A 22,506-nucleotide genomic window follows, 5' to 3' on the forward strand; every position below is an offset into this window, starting at 1 on the left:
TCCATCCCAGGTCATCCAAGAATTCCTTGGAGTCTACACGCGTAACCAAGAAATTGAAATTCACACACATAACCAAAGGGCTGATATCTCTTTCAAAAACTGGTTCATGCCCTATTTGAGCTATAAAACAAAATTGGATATGTCTTCAATAGCTTTTCAGTTTCAGGTCATCAAAGAATTTCCTGTAGTATAGGTCTACATGGGTAACCAAAAGGCTGGTATCTCTTGTTTAAATGGTTCATATCCTATTCGATCTAGTGAACCAAATTGGATACGCTTTCAATAGCTGTTCCTATCCAGTTCATCCAAGAATTCCCTGGAGTATAGGCTTTGAAGTCTACACGCGTAACCAAAGAGATGACATATTTTTAAATGGTTCATTCCCTGTCTGATTCAAGAAACCAATTTGGATTCACCTTCAATAACTGTACCGTTTCAAGTCATTCAAAAATTCCCTGGAGTATGGGTGTTAAGGTCTATACATGTAACCAACAGGCTGCCTTGAATAACCTTGCGTTTCAGGCCATCCAAGTCATTAAGTTCTACATACCATAGTCTCTAATAATAAAAAAAAATGGTTCATGTCCTTGTGATTCATACAGATTAACACCTATGCGTTCCTTGACTTTCGGGGACGCTCGTAGCGCTCTCGATTACAAAGGCTGTTGATGCCAGTGGATAATTAAGACGTTGTACATCGAATGGACTGGAGGAATGAACAAGACAATATCTGGAACAGGTTTCTGAGGCCAGTGGCATCAAGCGGTACCTGCTTTCAGAACTGTACACAGTCGCAATCAAACGACGGGTGAACGTAAAGAAATACGAGACAGGCAGCGCGCCTGCTCTGGAAGCATGATTAAGTGGAGTTTCCGGACAGCTAACAAATAATGGCGGAACGCGCTTCAGGACCTCTAAAAAATCTTAGCACGGAACCCAAAGCTTTAAGACAGCAGATAATGGATGTTTAAACCACGGTCTACATTAGGATGTCTCAAATTAGCATGGAAAAAAATTCTTATTCTGTTCTATTTTATGCCCTGATGCTATGGACAAAATTTCAGCCAAATCGGCCAATATTTGGGCTGTGCTAATCTCATGGGATTAGCTTGCCAGCTTCCCTGGCAAGCTTACCAGACTGATCAAAGCAACGGTGGATGGTGTGCAAAACTGTGTGAAAATTTCGGGCGAACACTCCAGTTCGTTCGAATCGCGCCGGGGACTAAGACAAGGTGATGGACTTTCGTGCCTGTTGTTCAACACTGCGCTAGAAGGTGTCATGCGGAGAGCCGGGTGTAACAGCCGGGGTACGGTTTTCAACAGCTCCAGTCAATTTATTTGTTTCACGGATGACATGGACATTGTCGGCCGAACATTTGCAAAGGTGGCAGAACTGTATACCCGCCTGAAACGTGATGCAACAAAAGTTGGACTGGTGGTGAATGCGTCAAAGACAAAGTACAGGGCCCGCCTGGGAAGCAGTGTTAGGATAGACGGGGTTACCTTCGCGGTGGTCGAGGAATTCGTCTACCTCGGATCCTTGATAACGGCTGACAACAACGTTAGTCGTGAAATACGAAGGCGCATCATCTGTGGAAGTCGGGCCTACTACGGGCTCCAGAAAAAAACTGCGGTCGAAAAAGATTCGCTACCGCACCAAATGTGTCATGTACAAAATGCTAATAAGACCTTTTGTCCTCTACGGACATGAAACATGGACAATGCTCGAGGAGGACTTGCAAGCACTCGGAGTATTCGAGAGACGGGTGCTTAGGACCATCTTTGGCGGTGTGCAAGAAGACGGTGTGTGGCGGCGAAGAATGAACCATGAGCTCGCCCAACTCTACGGCGAACCCAGCATCCAGAAGGTAGCTAAAGCCGGAAGGGTACGATGGGCAGGGCATGTTGCAAGAATGCCGGACAGCAACCCTGCAAAGATGGTGTTCGCTTCCGATCCAGCAGGTACGAGACGGCGTGGAGCGCAGCGAGCGAGATGGGCATACCAGGTGCAAAACGACTTGGCGAGCGTGGGGCGTATCCGAGGATGGAGAGATGCGGCCTCGAACCGTGTATTGTGGCGTCAAATTGTTGATTCAGTGTTATCTATTTAGATGTAAACTAAATAAATGAAATGAATAATCTCATGGGAAGTTTTTATGGAAAAAAAATGTATGGAGTAGCATCAAAAATTGTATTTTGGAGCCTACTTCCTACCGAGGTGGCCCTATGGAGGACGGCTCTAGTGGCGGATTGTGCTCTGATACGAGTGCGTCCAGGTGTATCTCCGACGACTATCAATAGGATGTCGTCGGCATAAATGTGAACGTAAACGTTGGATGGCAGGAAACGAAAAATTCCGTTCATGGCGACCATAAATAAAGTGACTACTAGGACCGATCCTTGGGGTACGCCAGTTTCCTCCTGGTAGATTTTGGACTGATTTCCGATGACGACTTGAAATGATCGCCCTTTGAGGAAATTCCGAGCAAATGTCAGTATGTTGCCCGAGAATCCCCATTCGCTGAGTTGCTGCAAAACTAGTGGTGTCCAGGTCCAATTGAACGCCTTCGAGATGCCAATCGATACCAAATACCGGTTCCGTATCCAGGATGGAAGGCATGCTGTTGGAAGCCGAATCTTCCATCGGCCTCGAGTTTATCTCGTAGACGATGGTTAACTAGCCTCTCGACAACCTTAGATACGCAGGAGGTTAGCGAGATAGGGCGGTATTTTGAGGCATCTCGGGAGGTGATCCTATCCTTCGGTATTGGAATGACGTGGCTGAGCCGCCATTCGTCTGGAGAGCTTTGGACCGATCAGTATTGATTGACCAAATCCAAAAATACGGCTTTAGCGGAAAGGGAATGGTTTTTGATCATCGGGTAGGGTAGGGTAGGGTACTCCATCTGGTCCAGTGGGATTCCCGTTACTCCTGGCGAGGGTGAATGAAATCTCGGCGACAAAGGAAAGCTGGCTGGATGAGGAGTTCGACAAGTCCGGGGGGACTTGGAAGTCCTCGAGAGAGCAGGATCTGGTGGTGATGATCCTCTGGAATTCGGCTGGGTACCCACTTACCGCGACATGTGAAGCAAAATACTCCCCGATAGCGTTTAGCAGCTTCCGGAGGGTCTGATATAGTGCGATCTTCAACATTTTTTTAGACGAGAGCATTTACTTTCCTCCATAGTTCGGCGGCGGATTTGGCCGAGTTGATGGAGTCGAGAAAATTCTTCCATTGTTTCTTCTTGGCTTCTTGGATGACGGAACGGCACTCGCTGTACTTTTCTCTGTATGTTTGTAGCGCACTTATCTTCTTTGGATGACTGGCGGGAAGTCTCCTAAGAAATCGTAGAGCCTTCCTACGCGCTTTAACTGCCCGACGCGTTCCGTCCGACCACCAACGAAGGGCTTTACCTCCAGGTCGGCTGCTGGCTTGTGGTATAGACGTCCCAGCAGCATCCAAGACGACCTTGGCGAATTAGGATACTGTTAACAGAGTGCTATTTTCAAGGGCCCCACGAAGGTGGTTTTCATAGGCTCCCCAGTCGAGATCGTATCGCCGCCGTGGCTTCCGGGAGGTGTTAGGAGGGGAGGTAATGACCATTATTGTGGTTATTCCAAAAAAGTTCGGAAGACATTTTCCACTTGAAAATGGGGAGAATGTATCGACTGGCGGTGGTCGATGGCGAAAGGCCGAAAGGCCGTTGAAGAAGGTTGGTGAACCATTATTGAGTGGCACCAGGTCAGCAGACTCAAAATCTTCCAGTAAGTCGACACCACGAGGATCGGACCTTAGATCGCCCCAGACTGGGTGGTGCGCGTTCATGTCTCCCAAGAGGAGGAGTGGGGAGAGAGAGTCGTCAATAAAGCAGACCGTCAGGTAGGTACATGTTGACTACGCTTATTGGCATGATACCTCGGGAATCGGCACTCCCACCACTGAGATATCCACGTTGAGCTCTAGTACGTCAAAAGGGATGTCCTATTATTATTTATTCAGACTAAGGCCGATATATAAGTGGTATATAAGAGTCTTCTCCATTCGGCTCGGTCCATGGCTACACGTCGCCAGCCACGCAGTCTACGGAGGGTCCGCAAGTCATCTTCCACCTGATCGATCCACCTTGCCCGCTGCGCACCTCGCCTTCTTGTGCCCGTCGGATCGTTGTCGAGAACCATTTTCACCGGGTTACTGTCCGACATTCTGGCTACGTGCCCGGTCCATCGCAGTCGTCCGATTTTCGCGGTGTGAACGATGGATGGTTCTCCCAACAGCTGATGCAATTCGTGGTTCATTCGCCTCCTCCACGTACCGTCCGCCATCTGCACCCCACCATAGATGGTACGCAGCACTTTCCTTTCGAAAACTCCAAGTGCGCGTTGGTCCTCCACGAGCATCGTCCAGGTCTCGTGTCCGTAGAGGACTACCGGTCTAATTAGTGTTTCGTAGATTGTCAGTTTGGTACGGCGGCGAACTCTATTCGATCTGAGCGTCTTGCGGAGTCCAAAGTACGTACGATTTCCAGCCACTATGCGTCTCCGAATTTCTCTGCTGGTGTCATTTTCGGCAGTCACCAGTGAGCCCAAGTACACAAATTCTTCTACCACCTCGATTTCGTCACCACCGATGCAAACTCGCGGTGGGTGGCTTACATTGTCTTCTCTTGAACCTCTTCCTATCATGTACTTCGTCTTCGACGTGTTGTTGACTAGTCCGATCCGCTTAGCTTCCCTCTTCAGTCTGATGTAGGCTTCCTCCATCTTCTCAAAGTTACGTGCCATAATATCTATGTCGTCGGCGAAACCAAATAGCTGGACGGACTTATTGAAAATTGTACCACTCGTGTTAATGCGATGTTGAATAGCAAACACGAAAGACCATCACCTTGCCGTAACCCTCTGCGGGTTTCGAAGGGACTCGAGAATGCTCCTGAAACTCGAACTACGCACATCACCCGATCCATCGTCGCTTTGATCAACCGTGTCAGTTTATCCGGAAAACCGTGTTCGTGCATTAGCTGCCATAGCTGGTCCCGATCGATTGTATCATATGCGGCTTTGAAGTCGATGAATAGATGATGTGTGGGCACGTTGTATTCGCGGCATTTCTGCAGTACTTGGCGAATGGCAAACACCTGGTCCGTGGTGGAGCGTTCGCCCATAAATCCCGCCTGGTACTGCCCCACGAACTCCTTTGTAATTGGTGTTAGTCGATGGTGTAAAATTTGGGAGAGTACCTTGTAGGCGATGTGATTTCGCAATGTGATTTCGTGGTAGTTGCTACAATCCAGCTTATCGCGCTTTTTGTAGATGGGACACACGACACCTTCCATCCACTCCTGCGGCAAAACTTCCTCCTCCCAAATCTTGGTAATGACCCAGTGCAGCGCTCTAGCCAGTGCCTCACCACCGTGTTTAAATAGCTCTCCTGGTAGTTGGTCAACCCCACGGGCTTTGTTGTTCTTGAGCCGGCCAATCTCCTCCTGGATTTCCTGGAGAGCCGGAGCCGGTAGAATTATGTCCTGCGCGCGTTCTCCCAAGTCCATCACCATATCGCCATCTTCGTCTGCCACATCGCCATTCAGGTGTTCTTCGTAGTGCTGCCGCCACCTTTGGATCACCTCACGCTCGTTCGTAAGAAGGTTCCCGTTTGTGTCCTTACACATATCGGGCTGTGGCACGTGGCCCTTACGTGAACGGTTTAACTTCTCATAGAACTTTCGTGTGTTATTAGCGCGGTACAGCTGCTCAGTTTCTTCACGGTCTCGATCTTCCTGCTGGCGCTTTTTCCTCCTGAAAATCGAGTTTTGTCTGTTCCACGCCTGTTTATATCGTGCCTCGTTCGCCCTCGTGCGGTGTTGCAGCAATCTCGCCCATGCTGCATTCTTCTCTTCCACTAACTGCTCACATTCGCCGTCATACCAGTCGTTTCTCTGATCCAGGGGAACCATGCCAAGTGCAGCAGTTGCGGTGCTACCAATGGCGGATCGAATATCTCTCCAGCCATCTTCAAGAGATGCTGCGCCTAGCTGCTCTTCCGTTGGAAGTGCCACTTCCAGCTGCTGCGCGTATTCTTGGGCTAGTCTACCGTCTTGTAGCCGCCCAATGTTAAGCCGCGGCGTCCGACTTCGACGCGTATTGTACACCGTCGAGAGTTTTGAGCGCAGGCATACTGCAACGAGGTAGTGGTCGGATTCAATATTCGCACTGCGGTAAGTGCGGATGTTCGTGATGTCGGAGAAGAATTTACCGTCGATTAGAACGTGGTCGATTTGGTTTTCCGTTTCTTGGTTAGGTGATCTCCATGTGGCCTTGTGGATATTTTTGCGGGGAAAGAAGGTGCTTCGGACTACCATTCCGCGGGAGGCTGCGAAGTTTATGCATCGTTGGCCGTTGTCATTCGATACGGTGTGCAGACTATCCGGTCCGATGACCGGTCTATACATTTCCTCCCTTCCTACCTGTGCGTTCATGTCACCGATGACGATTTTAACGTCCCGCAGTGGGCATCCATCGTATGTCTGCTCCAGCTGTGCGGGATGTCCTAAATAACCCCTATTGCCACCGAATGCCTGATGTCGGCACCTACCTTAGTAACCCACTTGTATCTTCCTCCGAGGGACCGATACATTGAGCCGGAGGTTACACGATTAACCTCCTATAGGCTAATAACCCAGGGGAGACTGTTGTTAATTACCAGCTCGAGGTTCGGCAAGTTATTCCAAGAGCCGTACCTCTGAGGGAAGGGTTGGGGTTTGAATCGGTTGGGTCTTATATCCCGGGTTGATGTCCCCAGTATGCCCGGAGAGCGGTCTGAGGAGTTCCGGAACGGATAAATTGTGGGTGCCCAGATTAAAGTGTTCCACGTACGTTCCAGTTCGTTCTTATCGACAGAAGAAGTCCTGAATGAATAGCAGCCGGAAAAAGTGCGAGTGCTAGTGTTTCCCTACAGAGATTCACCTGAACTACCAATGCATCTCATGGTGTCAGTTCGTTGCCTTACCTATCGAATATTTCGAGTGTCGAAGACTAAAGGTGTATTTGTTCGAAGATCAACGTTACAGATGATACCATAAAGTGGGGGAAGGGTTCGTAATGCAAGTTGACAGCATCAGGTTCCATAATCCTGATTTTCTGGACGGCAGCGGAGCTGATTATTCGACAATGGAAACAAGGATGAAAGTGATACTGGATTACAAGAAGCCTACATCTTTAGTTATCAGATCTGAAGCTCAGTGGCAAACATTACAAGATTTTGTACGGCTTGAGAGAAACGTTCAAAGATTTTTTTGCAATTCCTGATCATAATACCTGGTTTACAGTTCGTCTTTGAGTGATAAAATGGCCTACTTTTCCATACCAACGAAATAGGTGCTTTAATGAACATTATGCAACCCAAATGAGTTGTATAATATTCATTATAGCACTAATGTGGGCGCTATAATGGAAAACCAACATCAGAACAGTGATTACATGACTACATTTTGCTGTATTAGCTTGGGTAAGTGCTTACGTAGTGAATTCTCTGCGCTTCGTAATAAATTAATTAGTTTGATAAACATGACATCAAAATTTTCCAAAAGCAAGTTCATATTTATTTCATGCCTTGTCGACCTATGCAATGTGGCACGATAACATGAAATCTGATTGCTCTCTGCAGAAATATGATTTATTGGCAAGAATGATCATGATGATTAAACTAGACTATACAATTTTGGTACAGATTAATAATATCAAAGCCAATTTTTCGTCATTGCAAAAAATAGCGTGTGCAACTCGTTACAAAACTCGATTTTTTTAGCACTCGTAGTATTTATCCAACTCGGCAAGCCTCGTTGGATAAACGTACAACTCGTGCTGAAAAAATCATCTTTTTGCAACTAGTTGCACAAACTACTATTTTATATAGAACAGGATTTTATAAAGCAGGCGAAGCGCAATTATTATAACGATGGTAATCCTTTTTCCAAGTTTCCGAGAGAAAAAGAAGAGTATAATCGTGGAAGCCCTAAAATTACATTCCCCTAAATTTTCATTACCCAAAAACGACATTTCGTCGAAATTGACATTCCGTCAACATTGACTTTTCCCAAAAGTGATGATTCCCTGAAAGTGACATTTCTCCGAATGCAGCATTTCGCCGAAAGTTATTTTTCCTAAAAGAGAAGTATCTCCGAAAATGACTTTTCCCCGAAAGCAGCATTTCTTGCTTAACTTTTCAAAAGGACCCAAGTAAATTTTTTTTCATAAATCAATTTGAGTACTGCAATCAAAAGTTTTTGTCTGCTGATTGTAATATACAAATTACTTCATGACAAATGTTACTTAGGCTGATACAAATATTTAAAAACTATTTTATCTCTCTCCCCTAGGATTTTTTTGCCAAAAAATAATATTTTGAGAGGGCAACAAAATAAAATTCGGATAGTTTTGAGGATTTTCAAAACCAGAGTGTAAAATAATCGATTTTTTTTAGTGAAGTCCATTTTTCTTCATTTGTCAGTTCACTTCCGACACATTCATAGTCGGCTCTGGACAGTCAATATTCAGTTGAATATTAGTCATTGAATATTTATGCACATTTTACAAATTGATAAATTATCTGAAATCTGAATACGTTTCAAATGAGTAAAGTGATTTATCACACAGGACTGAATCCGATTTTCATCCGCGGGGCACTTTCAGCGGTAAACATCAACATAAACAATGATAATTATATTTTTTTCTACACATAGTAAACACATTCAGTGACAGTCGAATGAATGAGTTCGTGGAGTAGTCGTCTGACTATGTCATTCTATGTTTTGAATATTCATGCGATGTTTGTCAAAATTCGGACTGAAGTTGCTTCATGAAGATGAATATTTTAGGCTCTGTTCAAAACATTCTTTAACAAATCCGAGGAGTATTTTGATTTTTTTTTTCATTTTAATATTTATTTTTTATTATCCCCCCACCCTTCACCTTTCGGAGACCAGCAGGACAAAATGTTAATTAAATATTTGTAACGGCCTTAGGTCCTTTTGAAAAGATTTTTTTTTTTTAAGTTTCCATCGACAGTGACTTTTTCCCAAAAGTGACATTTCCCGGAAAGTGCCATTTCCACTAAGGAGACATTTCCCCGAAAGTTACATGTCCCCGAAAGTGGCATTACCCGAAAACGTAATTTTATCGAAAGTGACATTTCGCCAACGTGACTTTTCCCAAAAGTGACATTTCCCCGAATGCAACATTTCGCCGAAAGTGACTTTTCCAAAAGTGAAGTATACTCGAAGGTGACTTTTCCCCAAACGTAAGGTTTCTCCGAAAGTGACATTGCTCGAGAGTGACATTTCCCTGAAAGTTACAATTTCCCGAAACTGACATGTCTCCGGCAGCTACCATTCGATCAAAAGTGACTTTTCCTCAAAAAAGACGATTCCTCAAAGTGATGTTTCCCCGTGAATGACAATTCTCCGAAAGTAACATATTCCTGAAAGAGACATTTCTTCGAAAGTGATTTTTCCCTAAGAGTGACGTTTTCCTCTAAGTGGTATTTCCCCGAGAATGATATTTTCCCGGAAGTGACAATTCTCCGTAAACGGCATTTCCTCAAGAGTGACATTTTCCGGAAATTGACATTTCCTCGAAAGTGACGTTTCCGAGAAAGTAACATTTCTTCAAAGTGATACTTTCCCGAATGTGAAATTTCCACGAAAATTCCTTTCCCTGCAAGTGACAATCAAAAACACCACCCTCAAATTTCTCGAAAATGACATTTTACCGAAAGCAGCATTTCTTTGAAAGTGACTTTTTTCTTCTAAATGTGACTTTTTCTCAAGAGTGACATCGCACCGAAAGAGACATTTTCCCGAAAGTGACATTTCTCCCAAATCAACATTTCACCGGAAGTGACATTTCCACGAAGGTGAAATTTCCCCGAAAGTGACATTTCCCTGAAAGCGACTTTTCCCCAAACGTAGAGTTTCCCCGAAAGTGACATTTCTCAAAAGTTATATTTCCCTGAAAGTTACATTTTCCCGAAAGTGACATTTCCCCGGAAGCGACAATTCGTTCAAAAGTGACTTTTCCTCAAAATAGACGATTCCTCAAAGTGATGTTTCCCCGTGAATGACAATTCCCCGAAAGTAACATTTCCCTCAAAGCGACTTTTATTCGAAAGTGACTTTTCCCTAAGAGTGACATTTTCCTATAAGTGGTATTTCCCCGAGAATGATGTTTTCCCGGAAGTGATATTTCGCTGAACGGCAATTCCTCAAGAGTGACATTTCCCCGAAAGTAACATCTCCCCAAGAGTGATATTTTTCCGAACGTGAAATTTCCTCAAAAGTGACAATCGAAAAACATTTCCCCGAATGTCAAATTTCTCGCAAATGACCTTTCTCCAATAGTGACGTTTCCCAAAAAATGTCATTTTTTGTTAGGTTCAACACTATTTACCGGGAAATGTCATTTCTCTGAATATGATATTAATCTGAAAATGACATTTCCTCGAATGTGATATTCACCTGAAATTGATGTTCCTTCGAAAGTGATATTATCCTGAAAATGACCTTTCACCGGACATGAGATTTTCTCGATAGTGACATTTTCCCGCAACTGACTTTTCGCTTAAAATGACAGTTCTCTGAAAATAACATTTCCCAACAAATGACATTTCCCAGAAAGTGACGTTTCTTCGAGCGTAACATTTTCCCGAGCATGTCATTTTCTCGAAAAAGGAATTTTCCTGAAAATCCAGGGTTTGAATTCAAAGGAGAATAAGAAAATCTCTCACTTATCACGTCTGTATACACTTTCGATAGATAGCACACCGTGAGAGACGTTTTTCGGTAGCTGTTACGATAATGAACTGTAGCGGGCTTGGTAGTCATATGGCTACTGCTTCTGCCTCATACGCAGGAGGTCGTGGGTTCAATCCCAGGTCCGTTCCATTTTCCTACTTTGTATCTTTCTCTTTATTTCGCAAGTCCAATTCCAAGTCCATTTCCATTACTATTCCTATACCTTCAACTTGAGTATTCTAACAATAATCTGCTAGAATTGGAAATGAACTATAGAGCTCGTTTCCTACATCCAATTAGAAATTACATCAGTAACCTTCTCCTACCTATCACATTGGCAGCTCGTTAACCAAGACGGATCTCTGCCTCTCCAACCTAACCCAGAAATTCCAACAAATTCCGCATGAACTCGTGGCAAGTGCAGAGGTATATTCGGCTTGCAGTGGGCGAGTGATTGCATCATCATTTCCTCCCCCTTCCCTACCAATGCATTCTGACGTGGCAGGCGCCAGTATGACTCTAACAAACAAGATCACCAGTACTTGTACATTGAAGATGTGTGCTAGACCCAAGCAAACATCTGTTGGTTCCCTGTGCAAGAACAGCTGATCTGGTCATAATGGAGTAGCAACTACGAGCAGTCAATCAAGCTCAAGCTCAAGCTCAAGCTGTTACGATAATGAACTGATTCCGGGGGGCTACAACCCATGATAAATTTCTTTTCATAAGCCCCAATTGCGGGGGCACCGGTTCTGATGATGCATTTCAACTTGTTTTACACAGCTGTGCGAAAAAATGATGGGTTTTACCAAAACCCCTTGGTTGGGGCCGACTATCCGAATCAGTTTTTATCCAACTTGTATACAAGTGCAGTTTTGTGTTCATGGCTTGTTATGACGTGAAGAGGTTTTCGTCTCTCTTTGATCGTTGTTCGTTATCTGTTCGTTATCGCGATTTCTGCAAACCCTGTTAAAATTACATTTTCCCGAACGTAACCTTTCCCCGAAGTGACATTTCTCTGGCACTAATCCGAATCGCGCGATTCAAGTTGCCCAGCGACTCGCGTTTGCGAGCATAATGTCAAAATGAAAAGACTCGTTTCTATCAGTGTATATTTATGTTATTGCTATTTGCTGATATTCACATACAAATTTGCAAACGAAAAAGGTTATTTGGTTCATATTTGCTAATATTTTATTTAAATATAATTTTATTTAATTTTTTATTCAGAAATGGCAAGTATCATTATCCAAATCGTTCATCGACACCACCCAAGTGCTAATACTATCTACCATGCCTTGTATGGAAACTTCTTTCTCGGAATCAGTAAGACAAAAGCTGGCTGAAATCTATCGCAAGTAATCCACATTTCTTGAGGATGGGTTGATCAGCCGGAAGAAACGAGTCCAGGTATACAAGAAATTCGGTGTGTAAAAATGAACCTGGCTGGTTGAATTATATTAACGAAGCGAGCAACTGTTCCAACTGAAGTTCCAGGTGTCAATTAGCATGTCCTCTGTGTGCACAATTTTGCATGAGTCAGCAATGTCCTGGAAATGTGTCGGGCGTCGTGCTATTCAAATCCGAGAATCAGAAACCGTGCGTTACATGGCAGAGCTTCTATCGTTTCCTTGAGATGTGTACAACCTTGTATTTTTAGTTGAAGTGAGCTTCGAAAACCAAGATATGCTAAGGCGAGAAGGATACGGTATTATTGGGAAAAAAGTTATTTATCGAGAAGAGTTTCGCCAGAAGTTTGGATAATCATTTTTGTGCTTTCTTGGCATGGGTGGAATTTGAAAAAGCTTACATGCTGTAGGCATATTCACCCGAACATTTTTTTCCAATTCTGTCGAGATTTTGCTTTTCATATAATTGCCAAATCCAAAGCAATACATGGTTCCATTCCGTATGGGTAATGGTTGGCGCCAGAATACACTGCGACGCAATTCGAACTTTCGAATTACTGCGTTTATTTGTTTTGTAAAAAAATAAATGTTTCAAAAAAACAACTTAGTGGTTTCTCGTTTGATTCTCGTTCGTGTGCTTCTGTGGAGTTAATGTAGTTGGATAATAGCATCCATGAACTGTAAAATCTTTCCAAATGCGGATGTTTCTCTCGCAACTCATTTGCCAATGCAAAATTATCCCGCGTTGAATTGGCTCCTGCTCTGTCAGGATTTTTTGGAGTGACCAATTCCTTCATAACTTGCCGATATTGTGCACTGGTTTCCATATTTACCGAGTAAGAGTATACGAAAACTTTTAATGTATTTTCGCGCCATTTTTGCAAAAGTCTCGGTGTCAGGGCGGATATGCAATAGATTTTCCTCTTTTCTTGATCCTGGAGCTTTACGAAGGCCGATATGTCCTCGAGTGAAGGACTTTTCCTTATCCGGCTACTATGGATTGGCATCATGTGTGACATGTGTGACAGTTTCTCGAACACTGAACAAAAACTGCCAAAAAAGTTGAGTGATGTGTCACGAGATCTAGCTTAACATGCCAATAATATAATAATATTATATAATTTCTGCTGTTGTGTTATTGCCTACGTTTCAATTATATAGAAACTTGTTTTTATTGCTATCATGAAGAGCAGAAGATTAAATTCATTTTTTTTTTACTATTTCGTATTTTTATGCGAGAAAGATAAATTTCGCGAATGAAAATGCAGTTGCACCAGTATTTCGATTTTTCTCCGCAAATACAATATTTCGCTAAAAATGGCATTCTCCCGGAGTTACATTTCTTCATGAAAGACATTGCCTCGAAAGTGACATTTATCCGAAAATGAGAATTCCCTAAACGTGAAATTCCCGAATAACCGTATTGCTGCGGTCATTTGGGTATTTCACGTTTGGGTAAATCTACCGTTATTATTATGGCAACTACCTTTTATTATTTTGGTATTCAATTTTTATACTTATGAAGATACAAAAGCAATAGTTAAGTGCAAATTAGGTATATTTTATAAAAAGAATAAGCACGACATAAATGTGCAGACGAATATTTAGTTCATTTAATAAAGGCCCCAAATCAATAAGACCTTTAACTTCTCCATGAAAAATCCCTGATAAGATCAGATATCTAATCATTGGTAACTTAGTCAAATTTAATAATAAAAGTTTCGTGTTCCATGCAGTTCCTGTCATCCGGAAGATTCTCCCTGATGAACATTAATTCGAGCCCGACGCTACGCCATCCCGTTCACGACGTAAAATTTCCGGATGAGTTCCATCCCAACTAAATGTTAACGATAAGATGATAAAAATTATAAAATGTCATATTTGAGAATTGCAGCTCTGCAAAGTGTCACATATGGTTGAGCCTGCCAAATTTATGAACTGGCAATAAAAAAAAAACTAGTAATAATGTTTGCTTTAGCAGTGATTAATTTCAATGTTTATGAAGGGGTTTCAAAGTATTTTTAAACTTGCTCGAGAACGGCGCAAACTACCTACTACATCAACTAGAAACTTGCGATGACTTTATCATCGGTTGAATATGAATATTAAAAATTTAACAAAACTTTTTTGAGTAATAGTTAAAGTATTATGCGGACAAACCAGAACTTTTGCAATACAGAACATAGGAAAATTTTCCATGACAAGAAATACGTATTCGTTGATACAAAGTAAAAGTATGAAAATTAAGATTGATCATGCTATGCTTTTTTCTCATCTGAAACCATTACCTCAAATAATCGCGATAGGAAAAGGATTTCAATTCCATGCACAACTTTTTCCTACGTCCCTGTCATCCTTTTTTCATTGCCATGCTTGGCTATTGGCTATCAAGGGTATAAAAAAAAACAAACAAAAGAATACTCTCTAAAAACGCTATTATCATCAACTCGATATGTGCGTCTGGAAAGTTGCAGCACGCTATCAGTTTCCTTCCTTGTCATATTGTTACAACATTCTACGTGACAGAGTAGTGTTTGATGCATCCAATGCATAGTTCCCCAACTGTCTCATATTGGGATAGAATGGCGTTTTAGGAATGAAGCTCTCCTACTAAAGCTCACTTGACTGTACTTGATATCCGGTTCCCAACACACCGCACCGTCCGGTAGAACTCCATCCAATCCATGTGACCGTGCCGTTTAATATGAATAAGTCTACAACAGTTGAGGAGAGTCAATCAATCTATCACCCAACGCAACCAAACAACCATGAAATTAACTCAATAACACTAAAAACAAACCCTCCTAATTCGGTGTTCTTTTCCACTAATGATTTGCGTTGAATGCATTGATCTGTTACTGTTTCGGTTTTTTTTTCGTTTTCTGTTTAACGCACTTCGATTCAAACCTAATTTGGCTTGACTGATTTCGACTTTTTGACTTTTATTTGGATACGGTTTTTCTTTTCCTTTTGATTTGTCTATTTCCTAGCTTTGGTTTGATTTCTGTGTGTTTGAACTGAGCTGAAGCTTACGGATAGCAAATAATTGATTTCCAATTTCATTCCCCGTAAAACTGCCGGCTCAGGAACCGACACCGGACCCAGAAGTTGCGCTGTCACCACGATGCAAACGCAAAACAACCCAAGATCCGGCCCATGGTAGCTTCTTCCTGCGGGTGGGAGCCATTGGTAAGTCATTTTCCATATGTTTCTATAGGGTTGGTATGATTGAAGTAATTTTGTTCTCCATTATTCGAACAGCATTCGGATTGGGTACCATGATCTATACCGGATTGGAGTTTGGATCGTTCTTTGAAATTCCGTTCACTTCGCCGTGCCATCAGATTCTACGGGGAGTCAATCCCCTACTGCAGATGATTTTCACATTCATGCAGATGTATTTTGTTTTCATGAATGCTCGGGTAATATTTGGATAATGCTAATTTTCTTGAAACGTTTAATCCAAATTTCTCTACTTCAACAGCTCAACATCCACCGCTTCAAAGTCTTGGCCCGCTTCGGCTTGATGCACATAGTGGCCACAAACGTGTGCGTCTGGATTCGTACTCTGGTGCTGGAGTCTTTGAAGGAGATCACTGCCTACCATCAGCGACGCGGTCCCGAACCGGAAGACAACGCCATCCTGGAGAACATCCGCCAACATACCCTCAAAAACGCCGGAATGGTCATGGGAACCGAACTGGGGCCCCGCGAAGACACCGAATGGGAACCCGTCAGTGAGAACCTGAACGCCCAGGTGGACCTCTCCCAGGAGGGTAGCGTACTATCCAAAATGGTTCAGAACACTGCCAAAACCTTGGTGGATGCAGCCGCCACTGCTCGTGCAGCAACGTCATCATCCACTTCTACAACCTCCACCACCAGCACTACTACAGCTGCTCCTACCACTACGGAACACATCACAACAACCATATCAACCACGGCAGCCAACTTATTCGAACGGCTCCGCGACATCGTAGCTACGGAAAGCTCCACCAGCTCATCAACCACCGAGACGGCCGATTTTGATGCGTTCACCACCGCCAGCACCACCCCGTCAACCACCACGACCTCAACCGAGGGCCCAGCCTTTCTGGACCACTTCGTCGACCACGTGGACTACCTACAGCGGAACAACAGCCTCGAGCAGACCTACGAATCGCTGGAGTCGCTTTTCCCGCAGGCTTTCGTAGCCGTTTCAACGGCTGTTTCCGCCAACGGTACGGCAGTGAGTTGCGGCCGGGTTAACATCATGGGAACCATCGTTCAGGACTCGGCTCCGTATCTGTATCCGTTCATCATTGAATATTCGCTGATCGGTGCTGCCGTAATTTACGTCATGTGGAAGCACATTGGACGCTACCCGAAGTGAGTATGGAACGAATTTGTTGTTGTAATTGAATAATCATTCAACCAGCGGATGGCAGATATTAATGCAGTTCCACATAAGTTCCACGTTTCCACAAAAGTTCCGTCGTTAATTCTTCATGAAAAATGAATTTCCCGGAGCAGTTCCGTGAGAAATTTTCTTGAATGCTCTTGAAGGAATGCTCGCAGATATTCTTGTCGGTATTTTTGAGAGACTTTTGATAGAACTTCTAAAAAAGTCGCTGAAAAAGGGGGAGCATTTTCCTTATGGTATTTTGGAGGAGTTTTCAAGGGAATTTCCAGTAAAAATTATGTAAGAATTTCTGGGCGAATTTTTGACGAAATTCTACAGAAGTTTCCGTTGGAATTGTCGGGAAGATTCTTGGAAGAATTTGTGAAAAAGTTCTTGGAAAATGTTCTGGAAGAATTCCCAAGGAAATATCAGGAGAAATCATTTCCAGAATCTTTTATTTGTGAAGATTTTTCCAGGAGAATTCTTTAAGAAATTTTGGGAAGAATTGGGAATATCTGGAAGAATTCACAGAAGCGTTGGATTTTCTTGATCTAGATCTCGCAATTTAATTCCCATAAGAAGTACTTCAAGAACTCCTGGACAATTTTCCGGATTTAGCCGATTTAGCCGAATTACTTGCGAATTTCGGAAGAAATTCAGAAAAAGTATCTGAAGAGTGGTAATTTATGCAGAGTTTTCGGAGTAACTTATGAAGTGTCCTTGGAGGAGCTTCCGGAGTAATTCTTGGAGGAACTTCCGGAGGAATTCCTGGAAGAATTTCGGAGGAGTTCCTAAAGAAACTTCCAAAGGAACTTTTGGAGGAGTTCCTGGAGGAACTTCCGGAGGAGTTCCTGGAGAAACTTCCGGAGGAGTTCCTGGAGGAACTTCCGGAGGAGTTCCTGGAGGAACTTCCGGAGGAGTTCCTGGAGGAACTTCCGGAGGAGTTCCTGGAGGAACTTCCGGAGGAGTTCCTGGAGGAACTTCCGGAGGAGTTCCTGGAGGAACTTCCGGAGGAGTTCCTGGAGGAACTTCCGGAGGAGTTCCTGGAGGAACTTCCGGAGGAGTTCCTGGGGGAACTTCCGGAGGAGTTCCTGGAGGAACTTCCGAGGAGTTCCTGGAGGAACTTCCGGAGGAGTTCCTGGAGGAACTTCCGGAGGAGTTCCTGGAGGAACTTCCGGAGGAGTTCCTGGAGGAACTTCCGGAGGAGTTCCTGGAGGAACTTCCGGAGGAGTTCCTGGAGGAACTTCCGGAGGAGTTCCTGGAGGAACTTCCGGAGGAGTTCCTGGAGGAACTTCCGGAGGAGTTCCTGGAGGAACTTCCGGAGGAGTTCCTGGAGGAACTTCCGGAGGAGTTCCTGGAGGAACTTCCGGAGGAGTTCCGGGGGAACTTCCGGAGGAGTTCCGGGGGGAACTTCCGGAGGAGTTCCTTATGGTACTTCCGGGGGAGTTCCTGGAGGAACTTCCGGAGGAGTTCCTGGAGGAACTTTCGGAGGAGTTCCTGGAGGAACTTCCGGAGGAGTTCCTGGAGGAACTTCCGGAGGAGTTCCTGGAGGAACTTCCGGAGGAATTCCTGGAGGAACTTCCGGAGGAATTCCTGGAGGAACTTTCGGAGGAGTTCCTGGAGGAGCTTTCGGAGGAATTCCTGGAGGAACTTTCGGTGGAACTTCCGGAGGAATTCCTAGAGGAACTTCCCGAGGAATTTCTTGAGGAACTTCCGGAGGAATTCCTGGATGAACTTCCGGAGGAATTCCTGGATGAACTTCCGGAGGAATTCTTGGAGGAACTTCCGGAGGAATTCCTGAGGAACTTCCGGAGGAATTCCTGGAGGAACTTCCGGAGGAATTCCTGAGGAACTTCCGGAGGAATTCCTGAGGAACTTCCGGAGGAATTCCTGAGGAACTTCCGGAGGAATTCCCGGAGGAACTTCCGAGGAATTCCCTGAGGAACTTCCGGAGGAATTCCTGGAGGAACTTCCGAGGAATTCCCGAGGAACTTCCGGAGGAATTCCCGGAGGAACTTCCGGAGGAATTCCTGAGGAACTTCCGGAGGAATTCCTGAGGAACTTCCGGAGGAATTCCTGAGGAACTTCCGGAGGAATTCCCGGAGGAACTTCCGGAGGAATTCCTGAGGAACTTCCGAGGAATTCCTGGAGGAACTTCCGGAGGAATTCCCGGAGGAACTTCCGGAGGAATTCCCGAGGAACTTCCGGAGGAATTCCTGAGGAACTTCCGAGGAATTCCTGGAGGAACTTCCGGAGGAATTCCCGGAGGAACTTCCGGAGGAATTCCCGGAGGAACTTCCGAGGAATTCCAGGAGGAACTTCCGGAGGAATTCCTGGAGGAACTTCCGGAGGAATTCCCGGAGGAACTTCCGGAGGAATTCCTGAGGAACTTCCGGAGGAATTCCCGGAGGAACTTCCGGAGGAATTCCCGGAGGAACTTCCGAGGAATTCGGAGGAACTTCCGGAGGAATTCCCGGAGGAACTTCCGGAGGAATTCCGGAGGAACTTCCGGAGGAATTCCCGAGGAACTTCCGGAGGAATTCCGGAGGAACTTCCGGAGGAATTCCCGGAGGAACTTCCGAGGAATTCCTGGAGGAACTTCCGGAGGAATTCCCCGAGGAACTTCCGGAGGAATTCCCTGAGGAACTTCCGGAGGAATTCCCGGATGAACTTCCGGAGGAATTCCCGGAGGAACTTCCGGAGGAATTCCCGGAGGAATTCCCGGAGGAACTTCCGGAGGAATTCCCGGAGGAACTTCCGGAGGAATTCAACGAGGAACTTCCGGAGGAATTCCTGGAGGAACTTCCGGAGGAATAACCCGAGGAACTTCCGGAGGAATTCCTGGAGGAACTTCCGGAGGAATTCCCCGAGGAACTTCCGGAGGAATTCCTGTGAGGACTTCCGGAGGAATTCAACGAGGAACTTCCGGAGGAATTCCTGGAGGAACTTCCGGAGGAATAACCCGAGGAACTTCCGGAGGAATTCCTGGAGGAACTTCCGGAGGAATTCCCCGAGGAACTTCCGGAGGAATTCCCCGAGGAACTTCCGGAGGAATTCCTGGAGGAACTTCTGGAGGAATTCCTGGAGGAACTTCCGGAGGAATTCCCCGAAGAACTTCCGGAGGAATTCCCCGAGGAACTTCCGGAGGAATTCTAGGAGGAACTTCCGAGGAATTCCTGAGGAACTTCCGGAGGAATTCCCGGAGGAACTTCCGGAGGAATTCCCGGAGGAACTTCCGGAGGAATTCCTGAGGAACTTCCGGAGGAATTCCCGGAGGAACTTCCGAGGAATTCCGGAGGAACTTCCGAGGAATTCCCGGAGGAACTTCCGGAGGAATTCCTGGAGGAACTTCCGGAGGAATTCCCGAGGAACTTCCGGAGGAATTCCCGGAGGAACTTCCGAGGAATTCCGGAGGACCTGCCGGAGGAATTCCCCGAGCACCTTCCGGAGGAATTCCCGGAGGAACTTCCGGAGGAATTCCCGGAGGAACTTCCGGAGGAATTCCCTGAGGAACTTCCGGAGGAATTCCTGGAGGAACTTCCGGAGGAATTCCCTGAGGAACTTCCGGAGGAATTCCTGGAGGAATCTCCGGAGGAATTCGGAGGAACTTCCGAGGAATTCCCGGAGGAACTTCCGGAGGAATTCCCGGAGGAACTTCCGGAGGAATTCTGAGGAACTTCCGGAGGAATTGCTGGAGGAACTTCCGGAGGAATTCCTGGAGGAACTTCCGGAGGAATTCCCGGAGGAACTTCCGGAGGAATTCCCGGAGGAACTTCCGGAGGAATTCCTGGAGGAACTTCCGGAGGAATTCCCGGAGGAACTTCCGGAGGAATTCCAGGAGGAACTTCCGGAGGAACTTCCGGAGGAATTCCCGGAGGAACTTCCGGAGGAATTCCCGGAGGAACTTCCGGAGGAATTCCCGGAGGAACTTCCGGAGGAATTCCCGGAGGAACTTCCGGAGGAATTCCCGGAGGAACTTCGGGAGGAATTCCCGGAGGAACTTCCGGAGGAATTCCCGAGGAACTTCCGGAGGAATTCCCGGAGGAACTTCCGAGGAATTCCCGGAGGAACTTCCGGAGGAATTCCGGAGGAACTTCCGGAGGAATTCCGGAGGAACTTCCGGAGGAAATTTCCGGAGGACCTTTCGGAGAAATTCGCAGAGGAACTTCTGGAGGAAGTACCTGAGGAACTTCCGGAGGAATTCCTGGAGGAACTTTCCGAGAATTTCCCAGAGGAACTTCCGTAGGAATTCCCGGAGGAACTTCCGGAGGAATTCCCGGAGGAACTTCCGGAGGAATTCCCGGAGGAACTTCCGGAGGAATTCGGAGGAACTTCCGGAGGAATTCCCGAGGAACTTCCGAGGAATTCCTGAGGAACTTCCGGAGGAATTCCCGGAGGAACTTCCGGAGGAATTCCCGGAGGAACTTCCGGAGGAATTCCGGAGGAACTTCCGGAGGAATTCCCGAGGAACTTCCGGAGGAATTCTGGAGGAACTTCCGGAGGAATTCCCGGAGGAACTTCCGGAGGAATTCCGGAGGAACTTCCGGAGGAATTCCGGAGGAACTTCCGGAGGAATTCCCGGAGGAACTTCCGAGGAATTCCTGGAGGAACTTCCGGAGGAATTCCTGAGGAACTTCCGGAGGAATTCCCGGAGGAACTTCCGAGGAATTCCCGGAGGAACTTCCGGAGGAATTCCTGAGGAACTTCCGGAGGAATTCCGGAGGAACTTCCGAGGAATTCGGAGGAACTTCCGGAGGAATTCCCGGAGGAACTTCCGGAGGAATTCCCGGAGGAACTTCCGGAGGAATTCCCGAGGAACTTCCGGAGGAATTCCGGAGGAACTTCCGGAGGAATTCCGGAGGAACTTCCGGAGGAATTCCTGGAGGAACTTCCGGAGGAATTCCTGAGGAACTTCCGAGGAATTCCCGGAGGAACTTCCGGAGGAATTCGGAGGAACTTCCGAGGAATTCCTACGGAAGTTCCGGAGGAATTCCCGGAGGAACTTCCGGAGGAATTCCTGGTGGAACTTCCGGAGGAATTCCCGGAGGAACTTCCGGAGGAATTCCCGGAGGAACTTCCGGAGGAATTCCCGGAGGAACTTCCGGGGGAATTCCCGGAGGAACTTTCGGAGGTACTACCGGAGGATCTTCCGGAGGAACTTCCGCAGGAACTTCCGGAGGAATTCCCGGAGGAACTTCCAGAGGAATTCCGGAGGAACTTCCGGAGGAATTCCTGGAGGAACTTCCGGAGGAATTCCTGAGGAACTTCCGGAGGAATTCGGAGGAACTTCCGGAGGAATTCCCGGAGGAACTTCCGAGGAATTCCCGGAGGAACTTCCGGAGGAATTCCCGAGGAACTTCCGAGGAATTCCGGAGGAACTTCCGGAGGAATTCCTGAGGAACTTCCGGAGGAATTCCCTGAGGAACTTCCGAGGAATTCCCGGAGGAACTTCCGGAGGAATTCGGAGGAACTTCCGGAGGAATTCCTGAGGAACTTCCGGAGGAATTCCCGGAGGAACTTCCGGAGGAATTCCTGAGGAACTTCCGAGGAATTCCCGAGGAACTTCCGGAGGAATTCCCGGAGGAACTTCCGGAGGAATTCCGGAGGAACTTCCGGAGGAATTCCGGAGGAACTTCCGGAGGAATTCCCGGAGGAACTTCCGGAGGAATTCCTGGAGGAACTTCCGAGGAATTCGGAGGAACTTCCGGAGGAATTCCCGGAGGAACTTCCGGAGGAATTCCGGAGGAACTTCCGGAGGAATTCCCGGAGGAACTTCCGGAGGAATTCCGGAGGAACTTCCGGAGGAATTCCCGGAGGAACTTCCGGAGGAATTCGGAGGAACTTCCGGAGGAATTCCCGGAGGAACTTCCGGAGGAATTCGGAGGAACTTCCGGAGGAATTCCCGGAGGAACTTCCGGAGGAATTCCCGGAG

The 22,506-nt window shown here is 46.1% G+C and overlaps 1 protein-coding gene across 11 annotated transcripts in view; it reads left to right on the forward strand.

Moving 5' to 3' along the window:
- LOC134205857 (proton channel OtopLc) overlaps nt 1–22,506 on the forward strand; it is a 235,334-nt gene that overhangs the window by 204,589 nt on the left and 8,239 nt on the right. For all 11 annotated transcript variants that reach the window (XM_062681510.1, XM_062681506.1, XM_062681512.1 and 8 more), the window contains 3 exons: nt 15,280–15,382; nt 15,455–15,615; nt 15,678–16,561. In XM_062681510.1, coding sequence (XP_062537494.1) covers nt 15,280–15,382; nt 15,455–15,615; nt 15,678–16,561 — 1,148 coding nt within the window. The remainder of the gene's footprint in view (nt 1–15,279; nt 15,383–15,454; nt 15,616–15,677; nt 16,562–22,506) is intronic.

The sequence above is a fragment of the Armigeres subalbatus genome, chromosome 1 (assembly GCF_024139115.2).
Source record: "Armigeres subalbatus isolate Guangzhou_Male chromosome 1, GZ_Asu_2, whole genome shotgun sequence".
Lineage (NCBI taxonomy): Eukaryota > Metazoa > Arthropoda > Insecta > Diptera > Culicidae > Armigeres > Armigeres subalbatus.